This window comes from Notothenia coriiceps, unplaced genomic scaffold (genome assembly GCF_000735185.1).
Source record: "Notothenia coriiceps isolate Sejong01 unplaced genomic scaffold, NC01 NC01_scaffold00037246, whole genome shotgun sequence".
Lineage (NCBI taxonomy): Eukaryota > Metazoa > Chordata > Actinopteri > Perciformes > Nototheniidae > Notothenia > Notothenia coriiceps.
Window position 1 is genome coordinate 939,218 of NW_011369947.1, and position 23,151 is coordinate 962,368.

Here is a 23,151-nt window from a genome sequence, read left to right on the forward strand (position 1 = left end):
TATGCAGTAAGTATACAAACACTTGGTTTGTGTTTTGTAAAAATCCCATTTTGTATACAATGCTTCTTTAATAAATACCATTATAACAGTTAATTATCATCAGTTTTAAATATAAGGCATTTCAAATAAACATGGACCAAAGTCAGTGGCGGGCAGTAATCACATTTACTGAGTTAACCCATTTGTTTTTGAAGTATTGACTTTAAGTGCTTTTCATAAGAATTTCCATTTATTGCAACTTTGTACTTCTATACTCCACTACAAGTCAAAAGTAAATATTCTACTACAGTTATTTTGGACCACATTAAGATTATACACTATAACATGCACTTTTGAATGCATTACTTTTAAAAGTAATGCATTATTAAGGATTAAACTATTGATAAAAATGTTAGTTAGCAGTATTAGCAGTGAAAAAGGACTCCACCCGACCAACCATATCACTAAAGTATGCCTGCTACATCTGTCATTAAAAGGATCCCAACATAAAATAATATTAACTGACAGGGAAGTAGGCGAAATCGTGTTGCTATGTTTGCTAAAGGTCAGGACTTTAAATAAAAAATTGAGTAGTGCCAATTTAGCCTAAACAATCTATGCTTCTTCCACCACTGAATAAAGCCCATAGTTGTCTCCTCACAACTTTTAGACAGGCTTCTAGCTGACAGTGGATGTGTTCAGTGTTTCCACGGGGACATTAGGGCCCCAGGGCCTCCAGCTCCACATCGGGCCAAACAACCAGCAGGGGGCGCTATGCACCAGTCAAAACTGTTCTGTAGCGGAGCTAAAATAGAAACTAGAAACATTTTTTTTGTTCCATAAATACACATTATATATCGGTTTTTTTTCAGCCAGAAATATAAAAAATCCTACTTCCATAATATTTAAGCTTCAGTTATCTTAACGTGTTTATTAGACAGTGAACACAAGTACTAGTTTGTTTGAATTAAATGTGTTTCCAGAGTAATTTTTAAGAGTTATAGAAACTTTAACATGAAAACAATTATATGTTTGCATGATTTTATTTAGTTAGGGGTGTTTTCAATGTATGTAGGCCTGTCTGCTCAGCCTAGCGGCTCTACACGCATGCACACCCAGCTCGCACCGCCTCATAGGCCGGTGAGAGGGGGACGATCCCGGCGCCGCCGCTCGGTGGGCAGGGCCAGCACCTCCGTAATGTTCAATAGATTTAAAGGAAGCAATGTTTCCCTTAGCTCAGCTGCTGCGACGGACTCTATCGGCTTCGGACCGCTCGCCATTTTAATCTGCTATTTCAAGGAATAATACACACATTTAACAATAATAAAGCGTAAACTAGACAGATCTCCACTATGCTGGAAATGGATGTGATGCATTCCGGTCAACAGGTAAACACATAATTTCTTTAAAATGATCACTAAACACTGACTGTGAACTTCCTTGATACCGAAACGATCTGATAGGGAGATAGTTCAGGTAAACTTGTTTAATGTTCGCTTTATGTATATGATCAATACGCAGTGACAACCTCGTTTTGGCGTAGATATAAGGTTATAATAAACAGCTGTTTCTTTAATTGTGAGAGAGAGAGAGAGCTTAGCAAATCCCTCGTGAACCTGGCTGTGTTTAGTTATAGAATATTAACGTCGCGCTCCTGTCTGCGTTTATGCAAGTCATTCACTTGTGACGTTATGCCTCGACATGATATAACATAATTCCTAATAAAGTAAAGCAGTGTTTTTTTGAGAATCTGGAGAATTATTTGAATTAAAAACATTATTTTTTACATTTTTGACAAGTTAGGTAAACAAGAAGTCTCATGAGCCTATTTCTCGTAACAGTCCCTCCCCCTTCCTCCTCCAAGCATGTGATATCCCATATCTGATATAGACAAACGTGTATTGTGAATTATTTAACTATTGCTTCTGCCTTTGTTTGTTTTTTTCAGTTTATTTCTCATTTAAAATAACCACATTACCCTTAGTATAGCATTGTTTCTATTCATAGACATTGAAACAAACTTTTCATTTGGGATAATCTCATGTGATATGGTCTGGATATGTAAGGGTGGAAGACCATGGTTGACTAATGGGAGCCTAAAGGTCTGTTTTTGGAACATGTGCTGCTGTGCTTCATCCTCCTCGGTCAAGGGTTGATGTCCTGAAGTGTGTGATGAAAGGAGTTGTAATAAACTACAGGAGTCATGTCCCCTTTGAGGCCCTGGTTTTTAGGTGAAGAGGAGTAAATGAACAACCCTGGAAGCACACACATTTAGTATCACTCACCATTTGATATTGTTTTTGGTTTATATCAGTGTGTGTGTTTAACATGTGTTTTCTGGTAGTTGGGTGTTGTGTGTCTGTTTCGCACATTTGTCACCATTTTAAACAAAAGACAGCTTGTTCAGCTTCTATTGTGTGGCAGAGAAGTCTTGGAAATGTAAGTCAATTTATGAGCCAGTTTCCTTGTTCTGGTGCCAATTCAGGTCTTGTGACAGCCTTGTTACTGATACCACCGATAACCTGATCCAACCTGCTTATTTTTACATTTATTTTGCATTAATACAACATTTGAGATGGGATTTTTCAAATGGGGTTTGATCCTTGACATTATATAACAGCTTAATTAATGAGTGACAGTGAAAGGGCACATTGAACTTTCACTTCATAATTGACAAGCCTTTTTTAGAACTGGGATTGTCCTTTGAGGGACTCGTAGGACTTGTCAGATGAGTTTTTGAAGTGCCAAAAACAGACGGTGTTTTTTTATTCGGAAAACACAGATGATCAGACGTCCCACTTTGACATATGAGGCTACTTCCCCATTCCAGCTGAACCCATAATGTCTAGTTATGTGCTCACCTCTCACCCTGTGCGTATGGTTTATAGTAGGCAGCCTCAGTGACGTGTAATCCTTTAGTGGTCGTGGCTCTGATGCAACATTGAGTCAAGGAGGGTTAGTGGGTTCTTATTTTGCAGGGCCACCGCTGTAGACAGAAAATTGCTGTCAACAATGTGTTGGGATATATATATAGGTGCTAGTTTGCTATTATTATGAGTTGATTAAGATTTACCACATGCCCAATTTTCTTAAAATCAAAGAAAACAGTTTTTTTCTCCTGAGTTTCACATCCTCTTTGTTGTGATTTCTGCTTTGTGCTTTATTCCCCTTTAGTAGTTCAGTTCCCTCTTAGCTTCCCTGCCGGCTATGTCTGTTCTGGCCATATGACCGACTTCAGACATTATGAAGCCTTGCCCATCATTCTGTGTGTACAGAAATCTGAGGAACAAACAAGTCACATGCTCAGACATGTTCCTGTGAACCAGTGGCTTGGGTTTATGCAACATCCCTGGGCCTTGTGAAATGGTTTCCTTCTGTAAATAATTTCTGTGTAAAAGAGAGAAGCACAGTTTATCTTTCAGCATTCTTGTTTAAAAGAGCAAATAACATTCAGCCTGTGGGTGGACATCTACAGGAAACCGTATTTAAATATCCTCATAGTTGTTAGGACCCTGTTTTAACATTCTGTGTTGTAAGGAGCACTCAAATAATGTGTGTATGCTAAATGAAGTGCAGTGTGTGAGTATGTTTAGATCAGTTTTCAATAGTTAAGTTATTTACTTGACAATATAATAGAAAGGAAAATAATTCTGTAATTTCCCCCGGCAACACATCTATAGACTTATATTCCCTTTTTAATTTGGTTAAATTATCCACCCTTTAAGAAATATTTTGTTTGTCATTTGACTAAGAAATATATTTACAAGCACCTTTGTAACATGCATTTTTTAAACCAACAATAGACTTACCTTTAACTTCCTGAGTTGATACATGCTGTACATTTCTTTTATAGATGTTACTAATTTGAGAACTACTGTAGTATGAATTAACTTGTGCAAAAAACTTGACTTCCTGTGTGCCCTACTTGCAAGTTTGAATGGGACAAATGATTTCACACCTCAATGTAATGAGATGTTTAATGATTGCTTTGAAAAGAGTATCAAGTGCGGATAGGTGTCTTCTGCTGGCGTATGATGGCAGCAGGGGAAACGGAGAAGTGCATGTATTATTCATGCGGCTTCTCCCCCTTGACTTTAGTGCCAGTGTTGCTGTCAGTGCAGAGATACTGAGGGACAGGGTGTGGCGGGTGCAGCAGCCACGCTCCACAGCAGTGCACTCTCTGCTCCAATGCTGCTCACACTCACTGCAGGACAGCATGGCTCACGACTCTCTAACATGATCTGTGGTTCTCTTCTTTAGGAAATGGAGCTGATCGACATACTGTGGAACCAGGACATTGATCTCGGAGCCAGGCGTGAGGTGTTTGACTACAATCACCGTCAGAAAGAACATGAGCTGCGGAGGCAACGGGAGCTGGAAGAAGAGAAGACGCAGCATCTGGTGCGGGAGCAGCAGAAGGCCCTGCTGGCACAGCTTCAGCTCGACGAGGAAACGGGAGAGTACATCCCCTGCCCGCCACCCAGCGCCCCGCTGCAGTCGGCTGTCACACCTCTAGAGGTTACACAGGTACACGCACATTGCCATCATTACTCATGTCAGAGCTGGACCACTCCCACATCGTTTGATAGGCTGTGGCTATGCCGTAGCTAAGTAACCACTCATCCTGTGTAACTACAGAAACACAGGTGGGTCTGTAGCTTTGCATCGGTTTATTCTGCTCAAGAAACAACTCAACAGAGAAATAACTTCTATAAGCCATGTAATGTTTTTAAAAGATGGTGAGCTGCAAAGGATGCTATGTGTTAAAACTGAACATGTTTTTACCGTGTCTTGCAGAATGTCAGCTACACAGAAGAGAGCGGTGATGCCATGTCGTTCGATGAATGTTTGCAGCTACTGGCAGAGACATTTCCTGTAGAGGAAACTGAGGTAAAAACATTGGATAATTACCCCACATGGGACTTCAGCCTTTAAAATGTTTTTTTTTAAAGACATATTTCCCTTTCTTGTACAGAACACCCCAGTTTGCCTGGACACAACTGCTGTCTCAGCCCCCATGATGCCCCCCGAGCAGCCGGTTCTGCCCCCGGCCACCCTCTCCCCTGCTCCACTACCACCACCACCACCACCACAGAGGGTCACCCCAGATTTGGAGCAGGCCTGGATGGAGCTTTTGTCCCTCCCTGAGCTGCAGGTATAATACACTGACTCTACCACCTCAATGGCAGGGTGTTTTTTGTTGTGGAACAAATACCCAAAGAATGCATCAGCGGGCAGGAGCCCAGCATTAGAGGACAAACACCTTTTTGTTGCTCTGTGGGAATGGGGTCTCATACATGCCACACAGGTGCACCCGGCTCATTCCTCTGTTATAAGGTTTCATTGTTAAGACTTTTTAAAGAATTAGGGAGTTGGGTGTTTGAGATGTGTTGTTGTTTCTATGATTAACAACCACTAGATTCATTAAGCAGAAAAGAAGAAATCTTGTTAGGACAGGGTGCGCTAATCCTAAAGCGTTAACATTCTGGCAGCAACATAAAAAAGTGTGCCTGCAGTTTTTCAGTAGTTACCTTATCGGGTTTTTTTTGAGGCAGCTCATATTTGCATTAGCTGATGGGTGGAGCAGTGTGCCATTTGTTGCCTTGACCTCTCACTCTGAACTAAACTAACTAAATCCCAACCATGCAGCTTACAAAGCATTGCATTAGGTTCTCTGGCAAGCTGCTGATAAGACTTTACATTGTAGGGAAAAAAAGGTTGTGTGGTTGTTTCTGTTTTTGTAAGCTGCTTTGGGAAGATAATGTACTCGTGTAACTTCACAGCAACAGCAAATTGGGAGATTGGTATTGGTGATTTCGTATACATTTGACCAATTGGCTACTAGCATTTGTCAGTGAAATACTAGTTAACTTAAAGCCCCCAAGACTAAATTATTATTATTTGGGAAGATATTAAGTTAAGTATGCTTTTATGTCAGTCAGTACATATTATATATGCAACAACAACAACACAAGCAATATTTGCATTGTCAACAAAGCAGATTTGTGAAACATTTAATGTTTTTTTTTTAATGGTCCTTTATCTTTTATTCCAGCAATGCCTGAGCATGCAGATGGAGGACACACTTGAGACCACAACTTATCCACTTCCAAACAGCCCTGAAGTTCAGGATCCAAACTACAGTTTTTACCCCATGACCAATCTCCCAGACAAAACCAACAGTTTAAGTGTCTGCCCTGTTGAGTTTATGAATACATTTGATGGCTCTATTCACAATTTGGCCCCAGCAGAGAATCTCGGCCAGATAAGGGCAAACGCTCCTCAGTTGAATGCTAATTTAACTGCTGAAAGTTTCTGTGAGATATACTACCCCGATGTCATTCTGGAAGAGAGCAGTGGTCAACATGGCCTCAAAGAAAATCAAAGTAATGCCATGCCTGATATCCCAAACAAGCCTTTCTTCACCCCATTGGACCCTTACAGCCTTTCACCAGGAGATGCGTTTGACAGAGGTAAACACAGTCCAATGGTAGAACTGCCAGACTCGGATTCAGGAATCTCTTCAAACACCAGCCCCAATGCTAGTTCCCCTGGGAAGTCTGTGTATGGCAATGACTCCTATGGTTACAGCGATTCAGACATGGATGAGATGGATGACAATCCTGGAAGTGCAGAATCTGACTACTCAGAGATGTTCTCACTCAATTTCCAACCTGATGATCATCAGATTGCAATTTCTGTGTCCGCACCGCTAGGGCAAACACAACAGGAGAAGAATCCCAAACAATACAGGACGGACCCAGCAGAGGACGGCGGGCATAACAGCGCCCCCTTCGCCAAAGACAAGCAGAAGAAACGCTCGGAAGTACGTCTCTCTAGAGACGAGCAGAGGGCCAAGGCCCTCAAAATCCCTTTCACGGTTAGCATGATTATCAATCTGCCTGTTGATGACTTCAACGAGCTGATGTCAAAGCACGAACTGAATGAGGCCCAGCTGGCCCTGGTCCGAGACATACGCCGCCGCGGCAAAAACAAGGTCGCTGCCCAGAACTGCCGCAAACGCAAGATGGAGAACATAGTGGGTCTGGAGAGCAACCTGGACTCACTGAAGGACGAGAAGGAGCTTCTGCTGAGTGAGAAGAGCGAGAACATCACAAACATGAAGGAGATGAAGCAGCAACTCAACAGCTTGTACCTGGAGGTCTTCAGCATGTTGAGAGATGAGAAGGGGAACTCTTACTCTCCCTCCGAATACTCCCTCCAGCAGTCCACTGACGGCAGCGTCTTCCTCGTTCCTCGCATCAAAAAGACTTTCATCAAGACTGAAGACAACCTCTTCTCTCCTTTGTAATATGGTACTGCATTATCATAGTAATACTATGCAATAACTTTGTAGTCGTAAAGCTTTAAAGCACTAGTAGCTCAGCAGAACTATTGTATAGTTTTTGCGCACTTCTCTTGAATGTTGTAATATTTTTGATATTTTACTTCTTTTGTACTCTGATATGTTCAACAGATTCTTTAACCAATATTATTTGTAAATATAAACATTACTTTCTTTTGAGATTGATAAACCGTTACTGTATGTGTATATATATATTGTATATATTATATTTCTGTATGCTAAATGATTGTTTCAATCATTGTTACTCATATTTTATAACTGTCCCTTTTATGATTTGCTTCCCAGGTTCTTTTATAAAATCTGTGCTTTTCAATAAAGAATTCCTTTTGCTTTAAAGCGTCCCATTTACTCAAAGAACATTGTGTGGTGTGCAACAGATTGATGCCAGATGGATATATAGTCTAAGGAATTATTGCATAACTTACCACATGTTCAAGTCAGTTTGTGACTTGAAGGCTCACCCAAGGGTTGCAAAAGAGGCAAAGAAAAGAAATATTGTACTGAACGAGTTATTGGCTTAAACCACTTTTTACAATCTGCTTGGTTTTCTTTTATAAGAGCAAGCTTGTTTGTACAGTAACCTAAATCTTTTAATACTGTGAAACTCCAGTTGCACAAGAAATCACACCCACTGCATTCATTGTGACGCAACAAAGAGTACAATTGTGGAGTCACAGCATACTATGCTCTGTTTGAGCCATGCATGACAACTTCACAAAGGGCCAACCCGGACAAGCATATTCAAAGATAAAGCCTACGCAATCACTATGTGCTCTACATGCACTCTCACACACAAACACCACCTTTGATCACCAAGCCCATTTACTGCTATCATGACAAACATCAGAGGCTGTGTGGCAAGGTAACCTGGTGAGACTCAAGGCTGGCTGTGAATATAGAAACAGTTTCCCACTGACAACAGTTCAAACAGGAATGCACAGCTCAGTATATGGCATACAGAAATAAAAGACTCAAATCATGAAAAATATTTTTATTTTAAGAGCATAAGTCAAACTTTACACATTTTACAGTTTAGCCAACATAGTTAACTGACTCTGGGGTGCTTCTGCCAAGCACGTCTTTATTCGGTGAATATTTACTGAAAAACCTTTTAAGCTAAAAGGTAAGATTTGTCTACACTATTCCTTTGACAACTAAGAGTATTTTTGAATACATTTGCTTTTCAACATGTCTTCAAGTTAAACCATTGTCTTTGTTTTTAAGTGTTTGTGCTCCAGCCCTTTTTTTAGACATTTCACATGGCTTTATAATCAGCTTATAAGCGTGCCGATTACCAGCCCTTTTTGTAGGACATGCCTTTGCAGTAATTATAGTTAATTTACGAGTTAAAAATCTGTTATGCGTAGATTTATTTACAGACTGCCAAGCGCATTAGCACTGCAGGATGCAAGTGATTGCTTGACATTGATATCGACAATGGTCACTGACTATTTTATAAAAAAGGTACATCCATACAATATAATGCAAATCTATACAACTGTTTTGACATCTACTTTTTCTCAATGGAGTTTTTACATCACCTCAAGGCTGTTCATTCAATATGTTTAACACTGAGGTAAGTTGATTGTAGATCTGCTTTATTCAATTGTGATATTGTTTAATATAGGTGTGCCTAATAGATTGGCCAGGGAGTGTAAATATTGTTTCTTTCCTGAGCATGCTCATTTGTTTTCCCTTAAGGATGTTTCAGCACCATGAACTTTATCAGGACTGACAGATAGCAAAGGTAATAAAACATTTTGCTTGCAAGATATGTCCAGCTGTGGTGAAGGTCACAGGCTGATTCAGGTCAAAGAAGAACAATACCTGAAGTGCTCCTGCTCCATTTACGTTAAAAGAACCTTTGCACATGGTGCGATTACCATTTGCGCTGTTAGATTACATAATGAGCAGCCTTTGATAATATTTTGAAAAAAAGTCTTACCCATCCAGAACCTTCCATGTTATCAGGTCTTTACAGATTTTCAGCAAGAAGAGAATTCCTCTTTTCCACATCTGCAAATCAAGCAAAGTGGTTACTCTTACCTGCTTCATCTTCTTAAGTCAGCTTTTTGTGAAATACTCACTCCCTTTTCTCGTTAATGTCTGAAATCTAGCACTTTCGGGTAAAACTGCGGTATCTCTGACTCAACAGGATCTCCAATGTGTCCAGGAACTATTCTTTCTTCGCTAGCACCAGCTGCTGGAGGGTTTAGCTAGCCTTGACAGAGATAGACGCTCACTATCAGAAGCTTCCTCCATGGGCGTTGTGCTCGATGCTGCCTTCTCTCTGTCTCTCAAAATGCTGACTGGTCCACTGTGCGGGGGCTGCAGACGTCCTGTCTGACTGTCATCTGCAATCTTCCACACTAGCGATGCTGAAGGCTCAACTGCAGGTGCTTGTGGCCGTTATAATCCTACACGCTCAAAACTGGCATAGGTGGTGTATGGGCCTTTGCCCTAGGACTACCAGAAACTCCCTTGTCATTGACATTTGTACAAATAAATACAGTATATTTACAATTTCACCCAAAGAAGTCTTAAATAGTCCCCAAAAAGAGGAGGAAGTGGTTCTGGGCAGTGGAATTTGTCTGGCTTCAGTCAAAATGTGTGCAGGCAACAGATAAATAACTCATGTGATTTATTTCTGGACCAATGATGCACTGAACCTCTTGTCACTTTACTAAACAATTTTATTTGGTCTTTTTCCTTCTAATCCAAAAACAATCTAAAATGCTGTGTGCTGGGAAAAAGAAGAGAGCGATTCCCTTGATTCTAATCCAGATTGCTTATGTTCGTTGACACTGGTTATACTAAGGATGTACATACTGTGCTTCACATAAAAAAAAAAAAAAATACACTTGACACTTGCAAATGAGCAATCATAATAACTTTAAAAAGAAAACAATTGTCTTCACCCATACCATAGGCACAATATACACACTTCATACGCACAGAAAAAAAAATAGCTTGGTAGGGAAACATCTATCACAATTAGGGAGGAGTATCATCTGCACTCATGTCTTGTGTATACAGTCCTTCTTCCATAAACTTCTCCGATTTAGCTGCAGTAATGTCTGACTTGAGTGTTCCTCTAATGCTTTCAGATGACTGCCTCAAAGTGACCTGCGGCTTTCCTGACATTTCCTTTTCTCATCTCCTCGCCTCTCCTGCTAAGAACTGAAGCCTGTTGAATGGATACAGGACAGAACAAATAGTTAATCTGCACTTTCAAGGGCTCAGTCTGTACTGTGCTACGAGTGTGTTGTTGAACTGAATGCAACTTACCAAAACATGATATAATTAATATCGCCGAGAGCCATAGCCCCCTCCTCCTCCGCCGCTGCTGCTGCCCCCGCCACCGGATCCATGGCCGCCTGCAGTTACAGATCAGTACCCGCAAAAAACGTTGGCTACTTTTCAGCAGAAATTGTGTTATGTCAATAAATGCTTGATTTTGAGAGTCGGGTGGTAACACTCACCACTATATGGTGCACCTGAGTTTCTGCCACCAAAGTTGTTTCCCTTCATGGCCCCATAGCTGGACTGCTGGCCACCATAATTTCCAAAGTCATTTCCCCCTCCTCCATATCCTGAAAAATAAATGTCCATGTTAAAAGGTAAGTCTTTAAATCTGGTGTTTAGTACAGCCAGTTTTCTAATAATATCTAAACCTTAGTTTAACAAATCACAATTCTCAACACCTTTTTTAAATGTTATTTTACCTCCGTCATTGCCTCCGTATCCTCCATCACAGTTTCCACCATATCCTCCTCCCTGGTTGCCATACCCTTGACCACCACCACCACCACCTCCATAGCCCCCTCTCCCACCTCCATAGCCTGGTCCTCCACTATAATTACCTCCTGGACCTGGAACAGTCAAAAACAAAGCAAACTTACTTGCGTATTACAACATAACCTTATAATTTCATATTCATCACTGTGACATGCTTGGCATTCAAATAAAACTCCTTTCGCCTCATTCTAAAAGTAGATTCTTTTTTTTTTTCTTAAAAAGCTCACCATTGTCAAAATCATCGGCATAACCGCCTCGTCCTCCACCATAGCCTCCTAAAACACAAGTGTAAAATAGAGTAACGCATTAAAGCTGAAGAACTGTATTGTAGATTTGTGTTGTGTTTTGGAAACTCTGTCTAAGGCATGGCAACTGCACATGAAAATCAATACTGATACATTCAGTTTGAAAACAGATCTTTCACCAAGCTGAGCAACCACTTTTACCAGATAGTTATAGCTACGCCACATTCATTAAAAAAAGAGAAGAGATACAACCATTTTTATTTTTCTTTAGTGCGTCATTGTGGTGGCACAAATTAGATCCTGAAACCTACTCTCCCTCGTACACATCCCTATTAAATGCATCTGCTGTTGTGTAATTGGTGCCAGAGAAACTTTAATCTGGCATTCAATTACTACTCACCTCGACTGAAGTTGCCACCACCACCAAAATTACCTCTTCCCATGAAGTTTCCAGAACCTCCACTCCTGTCTGATATGTACAAATGTGTCATTTTAGAACCCTTAACAACATCAATGAACTGATGGCTGAAAAGACTAATTACATGTTCATTGGGAATATATTTATGGTGTGCTTACCCCTGCTGGTGGACATAGTACTCATTTCCTGTTTTGAGAGGGCCTTTCTGACCTCACAATTGTGGAAATTGATCGTGTGGAATTTCTGGGCTGTGAGGAAAACAAGAACAACACACTTACATACCATTACTAAATGTTGTCTGAAAGCTGTGTTAACTCTAAAATATAAACACATACCAACTATTTTGTCCACAGTGTCATGGTCTTCAAAGGAGACAAAGCAGAATCCTCTCTTCTTCCCAGTGGAGCGCTCTTCTATGATGTCAATGCATTCAATCTTTCCATATTTCTCGAAATGCTCCCTGATGTGGTACTCCTCGGTATCCTCTTTGATCCCACCGACAAAGATCTTCTTGACGGTTAGATGGGCGCCGGGTTTATTGGAGTCCTGAAACAGAGAGCCTTAATGAGCACACAACAAACACCAACATGGCTATAGTTTCTGCCTTCAGGACGGGGATTTGTTTACCTCTCTGGACACAGCCCTCTTGGGTTCAACTACACGACCATCCACTTTATGAGGCCTTTCTGCCATGGCAACGTCGACTTCTTCTACAGCCGCATACGTCACAAAGCCAAACCCTCTAGAACGCTTGGTGTTAGGGTCCCTCATCACCTAGAAAAAACAAAGACATACACAATGGTGGTGATAACAGTTTAACAAGATGGTGGCTTTGAACATTAATATGGTTTCTTATTGTAGAGGCCATAATGCCAAACATAACAACAAAACATATACGTACCACACAATCAGTAAGAGCTCCCCATTGTTCAAAATGAGTCCGTAAACTCTCCTCGGTTGTTTCAAAGCTCAGACCTCCAATAAACAGCTTTCTGAGCTGCTCAGGTTCTCTAGCTTCACGCTCCTATAAAAAGGCATAACAAGACAAATATATAATTGCCGCTGTAAATAGTGTTACATGAAATAAGTACGATAACTACTGCATGGATGAAGTTACTACCCTCTACTGGGAAGATTGTGGCCCTCCCACCCTGCAAACAAACTGTAAAATATAATATACTGCAGCTTGTCATTTATTAATTGTATTTTTAGTTTCTTTTGTATACTTATATTTGGTGTAAAACGTGCCATTATTATTTATTTTTTTCAACAGTTTTTATTTAATATTTTCTTTTTTATTGTAGAACAATTTTTGACCTTTTCTGTTGGAAGTTATTTCCTTATGTTGATTATGTTAGCACCACGATACACCAAAGCAAATTGCTTGTATGTGTAAATGTACCTAGCAATACACTGGATTCTGATTCTCTCGCGGATTGATAGATGGCCACAAATATCGCTAATACATTGTTTTTATTTTCCCCGTCACCATTCAAGCGACAGACTGCGCTATGTTGAATATATCATTGCAGTGTAAAATAAAGTTGTCAAAAAACCCAGTGCACGAACAAACACTTATTTTAACAATGATTACAGTTGACAACAGCTGGGTTAGCCTGACGGGCCTCAGCAATGACTTAGCGTTTATGTTAGCTTACTTTAGTAAAACTGCAGGTTGAGGCTCGTGTTATAACCAAAAAACACAATTTATCTATTAATTATATTGATAAAATGCTTGTCAAAGAAAGCCAACAACAACGTTCATGTAACAGTCAAATTAAACTGTCACACAACAGCTTTATCTTATCTTAGCTGCAAGGCTAGCTACTTTAAACAGCGATGACTTTGGGTCAACGTTTAAGCATCAGAAAAGCACCACGTTTCAACACAACACCTTGCATTCATTCGTCACTGTTATACATATTTTTGTAGAGTAAGCATTGCTTTAATGCGTTTTAAATAACCGTATTTAATGTGCAACATTTGCGAAAACTCACCTCCATTTTGCTATTCATCACCGATTAGCTAAGTGTGTCACGTAATTTTGTTCAGTCCTTCATCTTCTTCTCTTCTCTTTTTATTGGCGGATCGCAAACAATTTAAAGGTGTACACCGCCACCTACTGTACAAGAGTGGTATCATCATGTCATTTCCCAATGGATGTACAACCATGATTTTAGCTATCTTTTAAATTATTCTCATCAACCCTGTTTCACTTATGAAGGTAACAGTGCCTGAATGGTAGTTCTTACCCATATCCTTTTATTCCCAGTATCCCCATCAGGTTCCCTGGTCTGTTCTGGAAAATAATCAAAACTCACATTTTAGTACATGAAAGCTACAGTGATTCATGCAGTTTATGATGCATACATTATGTACATGAGGGATTTTTTATATATATATATATATATATATAAAGTTGTTTTCGCCCATTTTGTTCCTTTTGGCTGTCTAGTTTTGTGCAATACAAGGGAGAATTGTTTTTATAATTTGCGCCATCTACTGGTTATAAAAGTCTTGACAGAACAGTTGCTGTTCACCCAGCCATTGAATTGCTTAGGCAGAGTTCAATAATAAATGTGATATTGAATTTACAAGGGACCCAGCTGAGTGCTGTTTACAAGTAGCACACATACATGGGGTGCGCTTCTATAGTAGGCTTTACCCACACTTGACGTTAATCAACGTAGCTTTTTGGGTGTGGATTTATTTTGATGGCCATTTGTGATCTCAACTGCTAATTTTGTGTCTGCTGTTTATTTAAACACATATTATTTTAATCAAGTGAACTGTTGGTGGTCTACCATTTAAGACAATTTTTGCAATTAAAAAAGAGACAGTATATCTTTAGAGTATAGATTCATAACAAAGCCAATTCAAAATGAAATAACAACCCTGAATACAAATATAGGCTAAACAGGAGGATGGGCTTTAAAACAAAATGGATATATTATAAGGACACCCAGGACTTGCAGACACTAGGCATTGTTTTTTGGGGTTAGTTTTTTTTACCACTACAAGCATGCATTTAGCCACACACAGTTCCTGTTTCTTAATGCATTTCTTCATTGTTTGGCACCCTAGTGTGAATTTTGCAACTTAACCCCTTGCCACATGACAAGGTTATTCAACATTGTAACTGATACTAAACATTAAAACTACAGTGTGAGTTTCAACACTATAAACAGTAGGCCTATGTTTTCAGTTTTAGCAGAGCATCTTTATTTGTATAAGTTGGTGTTTAAAGTAAGGCAGCTTACAGAAATAGCAAATATGAAAGGCAAAAAAGTCAGACATAAGCGCTGCAATACTGAAAAGGAAAAGAGTAACACACATAATAGGTGGAGCAAATTAACTTCACAGAGTTGTATATTCACTGGAGGGCTATTGTATCGTATTGTAAGCCGGTGTTTTGTTTTTTCTATTTGTTATATCATCGTCTCAAACAGCGCTTTCATTGTTAACGTTCATGAAAACATTCATTCAAGATAAAATATAGCACGATGTTAAACATTAAGCATACATTTCTCGGACCAAATGCCCTCAGAGCATGCATGGTTAAATGTGTAACAAGGCTGATATTCAAGTTATTTTCAGCTGTAATTGTGGAAACATGACATACATCTGTGTTTTTAAATCAAGTCAAATCACTCTGACAATAATACTTGACCGGGCAAGGGCAAAGATTTATGAGCCAGATGTTACTGAGCCTGTTGAAGCTGACCAGCGTCCGAATATATGACTGTTTTATGGTTAAGACAATGTCTGTCATTAACTTTATTGTAGTGTGTGAGGAAAATACAGCCCCAATAAAAAGGGTAATGTTTTTCTGACACTGTTAATGATGAGTATTTATGATCAGTCCATAGTTGAAATTCACATGCAGGCTTTATTTTGCCCTTCTTATTCTACATAAGTTACTGTATTTGTTTAAAGATTATCGTTACATTTGTAAGATAACAACACCAGCCGATAGAGCAAAAATGGCTGCATTAAAGGTAAAAAATATGCGTAAATCACAGCCAAATTACAGTTTTGACTGTGGGCTACATTTTTGCTTTAATTGAGCTCCTAATGAATGTGAGTAATTGGTAACATAATTATATATAATATATAGAGTATATTCAGAAGGCTACCATTGATTAGGGTGCATTATTGTAAGCAGTAACACCGATATCACCTTTTTCCTATTGTTTAACATCTTTATTTTTGATGCCCTGCCATGTGGGAACATATGTAAACATAATTTTCATCTTTTCAGATTGGTAATGGTACTGCAGACCACAAAGAGCTGCTATATATTATCTGTGTATTTGCTCTGGGGGCCTGTTCAGCCAGACCAACGTTACAGACCCTGAGCCCTGTGTGAAGTACTGTACTGCAGATGGTTAGGGTATTTTCCAAATGTCAAGGTGAATGTTTGTCTTTGTTTGAATTGTGATGACCAGGAGTTACCCAAACAAGCATTAGTATGTAATGTGTGGTCGTGCAACAACAACTGACACGATATTCTTTCTGAGAACTGATCTGCAGGTCTCGTTACTGTAGCTTCGATTTTAAGGGAAATTTATACAATTACCATGTATAAATCAACTTTTGACAGCTGAGGTTCTTATGAAATAAAAAGTTTTAAATCACAAAATTCATTAATATAGCTAATGCTTTTTAATTAATTTTAACAAGGCAGTTTGAATTTTTTAAATAATGTCAGAATCTGATAAGTATAACCATGTGTCATTGGAGAAAATAACTAAGTGCAACCACTCAGTGAGTACTATATTACGTTACTTAACTTAAAGTCTTTCACATGATATTATTTCATACTTCTCTGCATTTTATAAAACAACATTAGATATATATATAGTTGCTTTAAATTGAATAGTTAATAGCAATACATTCATATTTAATGCAAAACATACTGATTTAACAATGTGTTATGGTGAATAGTGAATAAATAAGTTTGAATTTGGTTCATGTGAATAAAATGAAACCTATTAATGCTGATGTACCTTTGCCTTAATGACATAGAAGACTTTCATTTGGATTTCTTTAAATTATTTTAACGTTACCACTTTTATTCAAGTAAAATACCCTGGATACTTCTCACAACACTGCCAGTATCTGCATTTTCAAGATAATGTTTGTAAATGACTTATTTCAACAAGACTGAAATCACAGTATGTCGAGTTTCAGAATAAATGTTGTTTAATGGACTGTATGCCTTTTAATAAAAACAACTTATTACTCACAAAAACGCTTTATGGCTTATGATATTCACTATGAAAAAGTGAATGTACCTTGATTGCATTACACTTTGCCCAGCAATCATTACCTTGGGCCTGATATGTAACCTGATAATTAAAAGCCTACATCTGAGATGTTGTAAGGTGGAGCTGAGCTGAGTGCAGTGAGAGCAAACAGTACAGTATCAGCCTCTCACAGATGTAGTTTGATGGATGCTCTGTGTACACCTCCTCGCCCCAACCTCAGGACAACATGTTTGTTTGGTTGTTGATCACACCCCGCAGTCTTTGTACCTAACTGCCCCATGACACAAAGATATATCACAGGTCCCACACAGTGCTACCTGCCAGGGACATTTCTATTCTGTGCACTGCTTTGTCCTTTTATATGACATTTTAAGATACAGGTTTTTATTTCTTCAGTCTCGTATCCTGTATGTGGTTTTGCATATTCATCACTAATTTGTATTCCAGTTGGCCTTAAACTGGGTCTAGCGCTAAAAAAACTGAGATTTAAATGCAATTAGCAGTTCACTTACATTAAATGGGGTGAAAAATTAATAAAAGTAATAGTTAATGACACTAATAAAAAAGTCTAGGTTTGCTCTGATTTACCATTTCTTGATTGTAACTTTTCTGTGACAAATGAGTGATATAACGATCCCCTGCAATAGAGGGGGATGACATCCTGGTGTGGACTAAAAGGCAGCACTTAGAACCACGATTAAATAATTAATACAGGTTTTATACCCATTTTACACCTCCAAATTATGGTTTGCTATATATCTGAGACGCAGTGGCCGAAGAGTACCATGTCAGCAAAAATTCCATGTACAGTAAATCTTTGTGAGGGAGGAGCCAGGGGCTGCAAATCATCTGTGAGGTGAGGGATGGCATGAATATAACCTTTCCCCCTTTTATTCTTATCAGGTGGCGAAGGGTGAGAATATAGAGCACAGAAACACACACACACACGTACACACTCACTTATCAAATTGTATCGGTTTTGACCTTTGTAGCGGTTTAATTGGATTAGATCAATATAGCATTGCTGCTCTGATTGCACTCTGTTCAGCTATAGAGGAAGTGCTCCAACAGTAGGTGGCACCATATCATAATGCTCCATAAGGTGCCAGTGTCAAAGACCAGCTAAGCCTATAGGGTTTCATATCCAATAATTCCCCTTAATCCTCTCCAACAAAAAAAAAAGAAGCTTGCATGACCAAGCACAAGCCTCACTATTTACACAGAGCAAATAACAACACTAACATGTAATCTATAAATGAGGGCCATATTGTGCCTGATGTTCAGCGTCCTCTAGATGGCACCATGGTCCATGAAAAGATAGACCTTTTATTTTCAAATCATATCACCTTGTAAATGTCAAACAATATTCCTCGACACTAAATTATTATTTTTCCCTTGTGTCACAGCTCTGTCTACTTGATTATCTGCAATCATTTTGAAACCATAATTTCATTTGTTTCTATTTGCTTCCTTAATTAATGTAATTATGGGGAACACATTTTTATTATTTGTCCTTGTTAACTATTGTATAGCTAAATTGTACTTTATTGGGGAGGCTGTTAAAAGGTTATTAACAGATAGATAATAGAATAGAACAGATAACAATTTTATATTGTTACTGTTTTGATCACCTTTTTTAGCTGCATATGTCATATCTGTTTACTTTTTCTTATCATATGTCACTGAAATATTTGTATGAACTCAATGTCCTAGCAAACCCTAACCCTCTGGCTGTGGTGCCTGGGGTGTTAGGGTTGACCTTGTCCTGAGAAAGCAGACTTGGCTCCATGACTCCATTAGGGAAGCCTGCCTGCCATAAGGTAGACGGACGTACGCAAGTGGAAACTCTGAGGAAATGGAGATTCAGAGCAGGGAAACCAGAGAGTCAATTTAGTCACTGTCTACTACCTTTTCGCATGCAAGTACAAAGCCAATCTCACACGTCGGTGTTGAGTACAATCTCTCTCCGAGGAATTTAGGGAAAGAACAATTCCTAGCATCTGTTTCCTGCTCACTTGCATAGAGGAAACTGGGTGTAAATCACAATGAATATAAATAGAATCAGCATTCAATTTACAGGAGCTGAAGTTGGTTACAGTAATGTACGTGTATCTACATCTAGTGTTAAAATGGACATATCACTGCATCAGATTCATCACATGACATTCATGTGCTTTCAAATTGGAAACATACCAAATAATATGTTTTTCTATATAACCTTAGAATGTCATGTTTAACAGGAAAGTAGCATATAAAACAACCATATTCTTTATAGGAACAATTCCTTTTCTATTTTCACCCATGCAATATTAAAGATTGCATTTCCTCATAGACACATAGAGTCATAGAGTCTGACCTCAGAGTATACACCATAATAATTCAAATACTTTTTCAGATATAAAATAATAGTTATGTGGCTCTCCAATTTAAAATGTAAGTAAAAATGAAGTCTCAGCACTCTGCCGTTTACAGGCTGAGAGGAAAATTAACCAAAATGTACTTTAAATATTACGCACAAAACTTTGTCGAATTTTGCAATGAGGTAAACATTGACTTTAGTATTTATTTATTCTTTATACATCTTTTTATTGCATATAGCTTGAGATTGCTTATAGCTTAAGAACATGCAATAAAAAGTTGTATAACACTTATTTGTATTGCATGTTCTTAAGCTATAAGTGAATTAACAGATTATCATATGTATATTTGTTTTAACTCTCTGTACTGCTTACTGTCTGGTATCAATAATTGCATAATGTAAATCTGTATTAACATCGAATGGTTCCAGTCAAAATAGTATAAGCTAATGTGTTACAGGGATCAGTGTTCAGAAGATTATCACATTTCTTTCAACATAAGTAACTATCTGCATAGAGAACTGTTGAAGTCCTGTGTTTTGCTAGAGTATCTGGGTGTCATATATCTTCGAACATCTATGCAATTAGTTTGCTTTTAAATATTGACCGATTCTTTTATTCTGATACATGGAGGCCATCACAGTGTGTATTGATGCTGTCAAACAGGCCAGGACAAAAGCTTTTTAAATGAGCTACAGGTCAGGATGGGCTTGGAGTATTTTTCTCCTTCCCCTGTATATGGACAGATAATTGCCGGTTTTCTTCAAATGCTCTGTGGGAGCAATAAAGCGTGTTAGGTTGTTGGGTTTGTCAATCCTTTCCCAAATGAATAATGTAATGCTAGGATTCATGGCTGTGAAAGTTGGTGCTACTGTCAGTACAAAACTACCAATCTATCCAAGAATTTGATCATTTTTTGCATTTTTAAATCAGTGACCATGACCTTCCATCTTGATTTTTAGAGAGAAACAGAAAGAAGAAGAGTGATAATTTTAGGAAACAATCCAATGCATTGGCCTATTGATGTCCAGAGGAGAGACGCAGATAGTGTGGTGTAATAAAAACCTTTATTTACAGCTCCTCAGTGGAGAGTAACAGAGGAGTGCTGTGTTTCCCTGTGGCACTAATTGACTGCCTGCAGCAGGAGAAACATAGACTCTCACCCCTCACTGGCCCACTGATCTCAGATGTAATAATAAACACTATGCTTTCTTTCAATGCGCTTCCAAAGTCATCCTCCTATACAGCCATCATAAAAGAGTTTTCATTTTGATAACACAGGGATGACTAATAAAATGATAGTTTGGGGACTGCATTTGTGCTGCATGCCTGCTCTCTGTTTAAATGGTGTGAACCTGCTCCAAGGCAGTTGTGTGCGGTCCATTCACTGCATGTCCCTTCTTCATGGGTGAGGAATACAGCAGGGGGCAGTTGTGGGAGGCAGGGGAAAACCATCCTTCCCTCCCTCTAATTTTTGTGTACGGGCAACAAACGACCACAAAAGTGCTGCTTTCACAGTTTTCTGTGGCCCGACGTTGAGCTCCCGGCAGATCGAGACAAAGGGATGGTGGGATGATGAAGTCCCGAGCAGTGCAGGGCAGGTGTTTCCTCCGTCTCCTGGGAGCCGGGGAGTACACCTGCCCACTACTAACCCACCGTGATGGATCGATGAAGCAGTAACTGACTCAGCACTTCAAAAGCTCTACCTGGGATTAGAGCACAGAGGACCTGATTGAAACACACTGTCATCCCACAAACAATAACACACATCCATCTTGGAGGGCCGGCTCCTCTTCCCTCCCCTGTGTTTGACTATCACTGAGAATGATTGCACTGTTGATGATGAGAGGAGCAATCTATTGGTTGAGAAGCAACGGCTAAATTTCGGCAGACATGATGTCTAATGGCACCACTTGGACACAGTAAACACTATCTGCATCACTATGAAGCAGAATTATGACCTTCGCACCTGGTGATCTAATACTGCCTCACAGACATGCACACACACACACTCTTTAAACTCACCACAGACTTGTAAACACACATACATGTATGTACTAACACACAATATACTGTATAGTTATATACACAAATATATAACAGATAAACACATTTCTATGTTTTGAATAAGCTGATCCTCCATAAGGCTTGTGTGGCCCCAGGAGCCGATGACTAATGTAGGATAATAGCCAGTGTTGGCATGGGTCATTTTGCAAGTCGACCCAGGCAAATCCTCAATGGCCCTTTATCCTGTTAGAGAAATGACTACTATCAGTTGCATTTCAACACATTTTTAGACTTTATAGAAATCCATTTTTTATCATACAAAGCCTATAATAAACATCTCTTAGAAAATAAATTATGTAAGGTATAAAGATAGGAACGTTGTCAGAAAAAATAATCCAATAATTCCCCTTTGAAATCACATTCATTATTATGCAAATAATATAATATAAATTGGTATTGTTTGATTTTGACATTCATCCAGATATTACTTTGGTTTTCTCTTATTATGGTTATTTTCTTATTATGTGTAAATTGTATAATGGTTAAAAAAAATGTTTCTTCTAATTGACTGTTTTCATTGAAGTTTTTGAATTTTCTGTATTTGATGCAAATTGTGGTAGCTTTGATAAATAAATTCCACGCAATGCTCGGATACAACTTGGGAGCCTCAAGCCTGAGGTTGAGCTAATTGCCATTAACCCTTTAAAAAAATAATTAAGTAAATATTTAGAGTATAAAAACCCAGAAAAGTTCTCATTATTACATCAATGTGCTAAATATCATATTTAAGGAATAAACTGTACAACAACAACAACATATATATTTTGCATTGTATTGGGATACTACTAATAGCCAAAACATGATTTTAAGTTATGTGTAATGTAAGTAACAGGCACCGGTGAAAGCCTCTCAAAAGGTTCTTAAATGGATTTTCATATATCTATTTTTCTTAAGTAAATAAAGTCAATTGAGCAAAGTTTGCAGATTCAGCAGTTGCTCTCCTGTGCATTGATTAAGGTGCCGCAGAAAATAGTTTGATAAAATAGTGCTTTCCTGGGTGAACCAGAGAGTAAATGTCCAGAGGGACTTGATGCTGTTGGCATCAGAATAACTGGCTGCACTTTGCTGTAACCGGCCTCGCTTCCTTATCTTGTCCTGTTCTGCTTATCTGGCCTGTGTACAGAGTTGGGTCTGTAATGAGCGTCACGCCTACACCTCTACCCATGTGGATGGACCGACCGCTGTCCCACACATCCGTCCACACATGCAGTGAGTGGAGGAAGGGTAGTGTGTGTAATGCTCTATGTGCCACTTGCTCACACAAACACCTGTGTATCTGCCTCCACATGTGCCCACCACATGCACGCACAATGCTGCAGCAGGGCGGTGTGGTCAAATGTGGGACCCTTATCCAGGTGGCATTGACAGATTTAGAGGATGTTGTGGACGGAGGTGGACAGAGTCTGGCCTATGGAGGATATGTGTGACATGTAACATGCAGCGGTGGCGTGGAGTGATGACATCCTCTGTTTAATGACCAGAGTTAACACGACCCATGTTAAAGTGAGCTGCCTGCCGCGGAGAGCTGTAAATCTGCCTGCTATCACTACTGCCCCACTAATACAGGAAGCATTATCTAATAAGTGCAACTAGGAGGACTAATTTCAATAGAGCTGATACCCCCCATGAGCATTTTTTTCAAAGGACTTGT

At 39.1% G+C, this 23,151-nt stretch overlaps 2 protein-coding genes across 3 annotated transcripts; one reads left to right on the forward strand and one right to left on the reverse strand.

Moving 5' to 3' along the window:
- The first annotated feature begins 1,197 nt into the window (after window positions 1-1,197).
- Window positions 1,198-7,681, forward strand: nfe2l2a (nfe2 like bZIP transcription factor 2a). The gene is made up of 5 exons (XM_010794495.1): window positions 1,198-1,367; window positions 4,240-4,506; window positions 4,777-4,869; window positions 4,955-5,134; window positions 6,035-7,681. Exons 1-5 carry the CDS (start codon window positions 1,332-1,334, stop codon window positions 7,289-7,291), a joined length of 1,833 nt encoding a protein of 610 aa, XP_010792797.1. The 5' UTR covers window positions 1,198-1,331; the 3' UTR covers window positions 7,292-7,681.
- Window positions 7,682-8,965: 1,284 nt separating this feature from the next.
- hnrnpa3 (heterogeneous nuclear ribonucleoprotein A3) lies at window positions 8,966-13,883 on the reverse strand. 2 transcript variants are annotated; one of them, XM_010794497.1, is made up of 11 exons: window positions 13,804-13,883; window positions 12,708-12,830; window positions 12,434-12,580; window positions 12,142-12,352; window positions 11,965-12,054; window positions 11,822-11,857; window positions 11,371-11,418; window positions 11,071-11,217; window positions 10,828-10,938; window positions 10,634-10,722; window positions 8,966-10,532 (listed from the first exon to the last, which is right to left on the reverse strand). In XM_010794497.1, the coding sequence occupies exons 1-10, from the start codon at window positions 13,819-13,821 to the stop codon at window positions 10,649-10,651; spliced, it is 1,005 nt and encodes a 334-aa protein (XP_010792799.1). In that variant the 5' UTR covers window positions 13,822-13,883; the 3' UTR covers window positions 8,966-10,532; window positions 10,634-10,648. The 2 variants fall into 2 exon arrangements, with proteins under 2 accessions (XP_010792799.1, XP_010792798.1); XM_010794496.1 differs by having other exon boundaries at window positions 11,789-11,857.
- Between the last annotated feature and the right edge of the window lie 9,268 nt (window positions 13,884-23,151).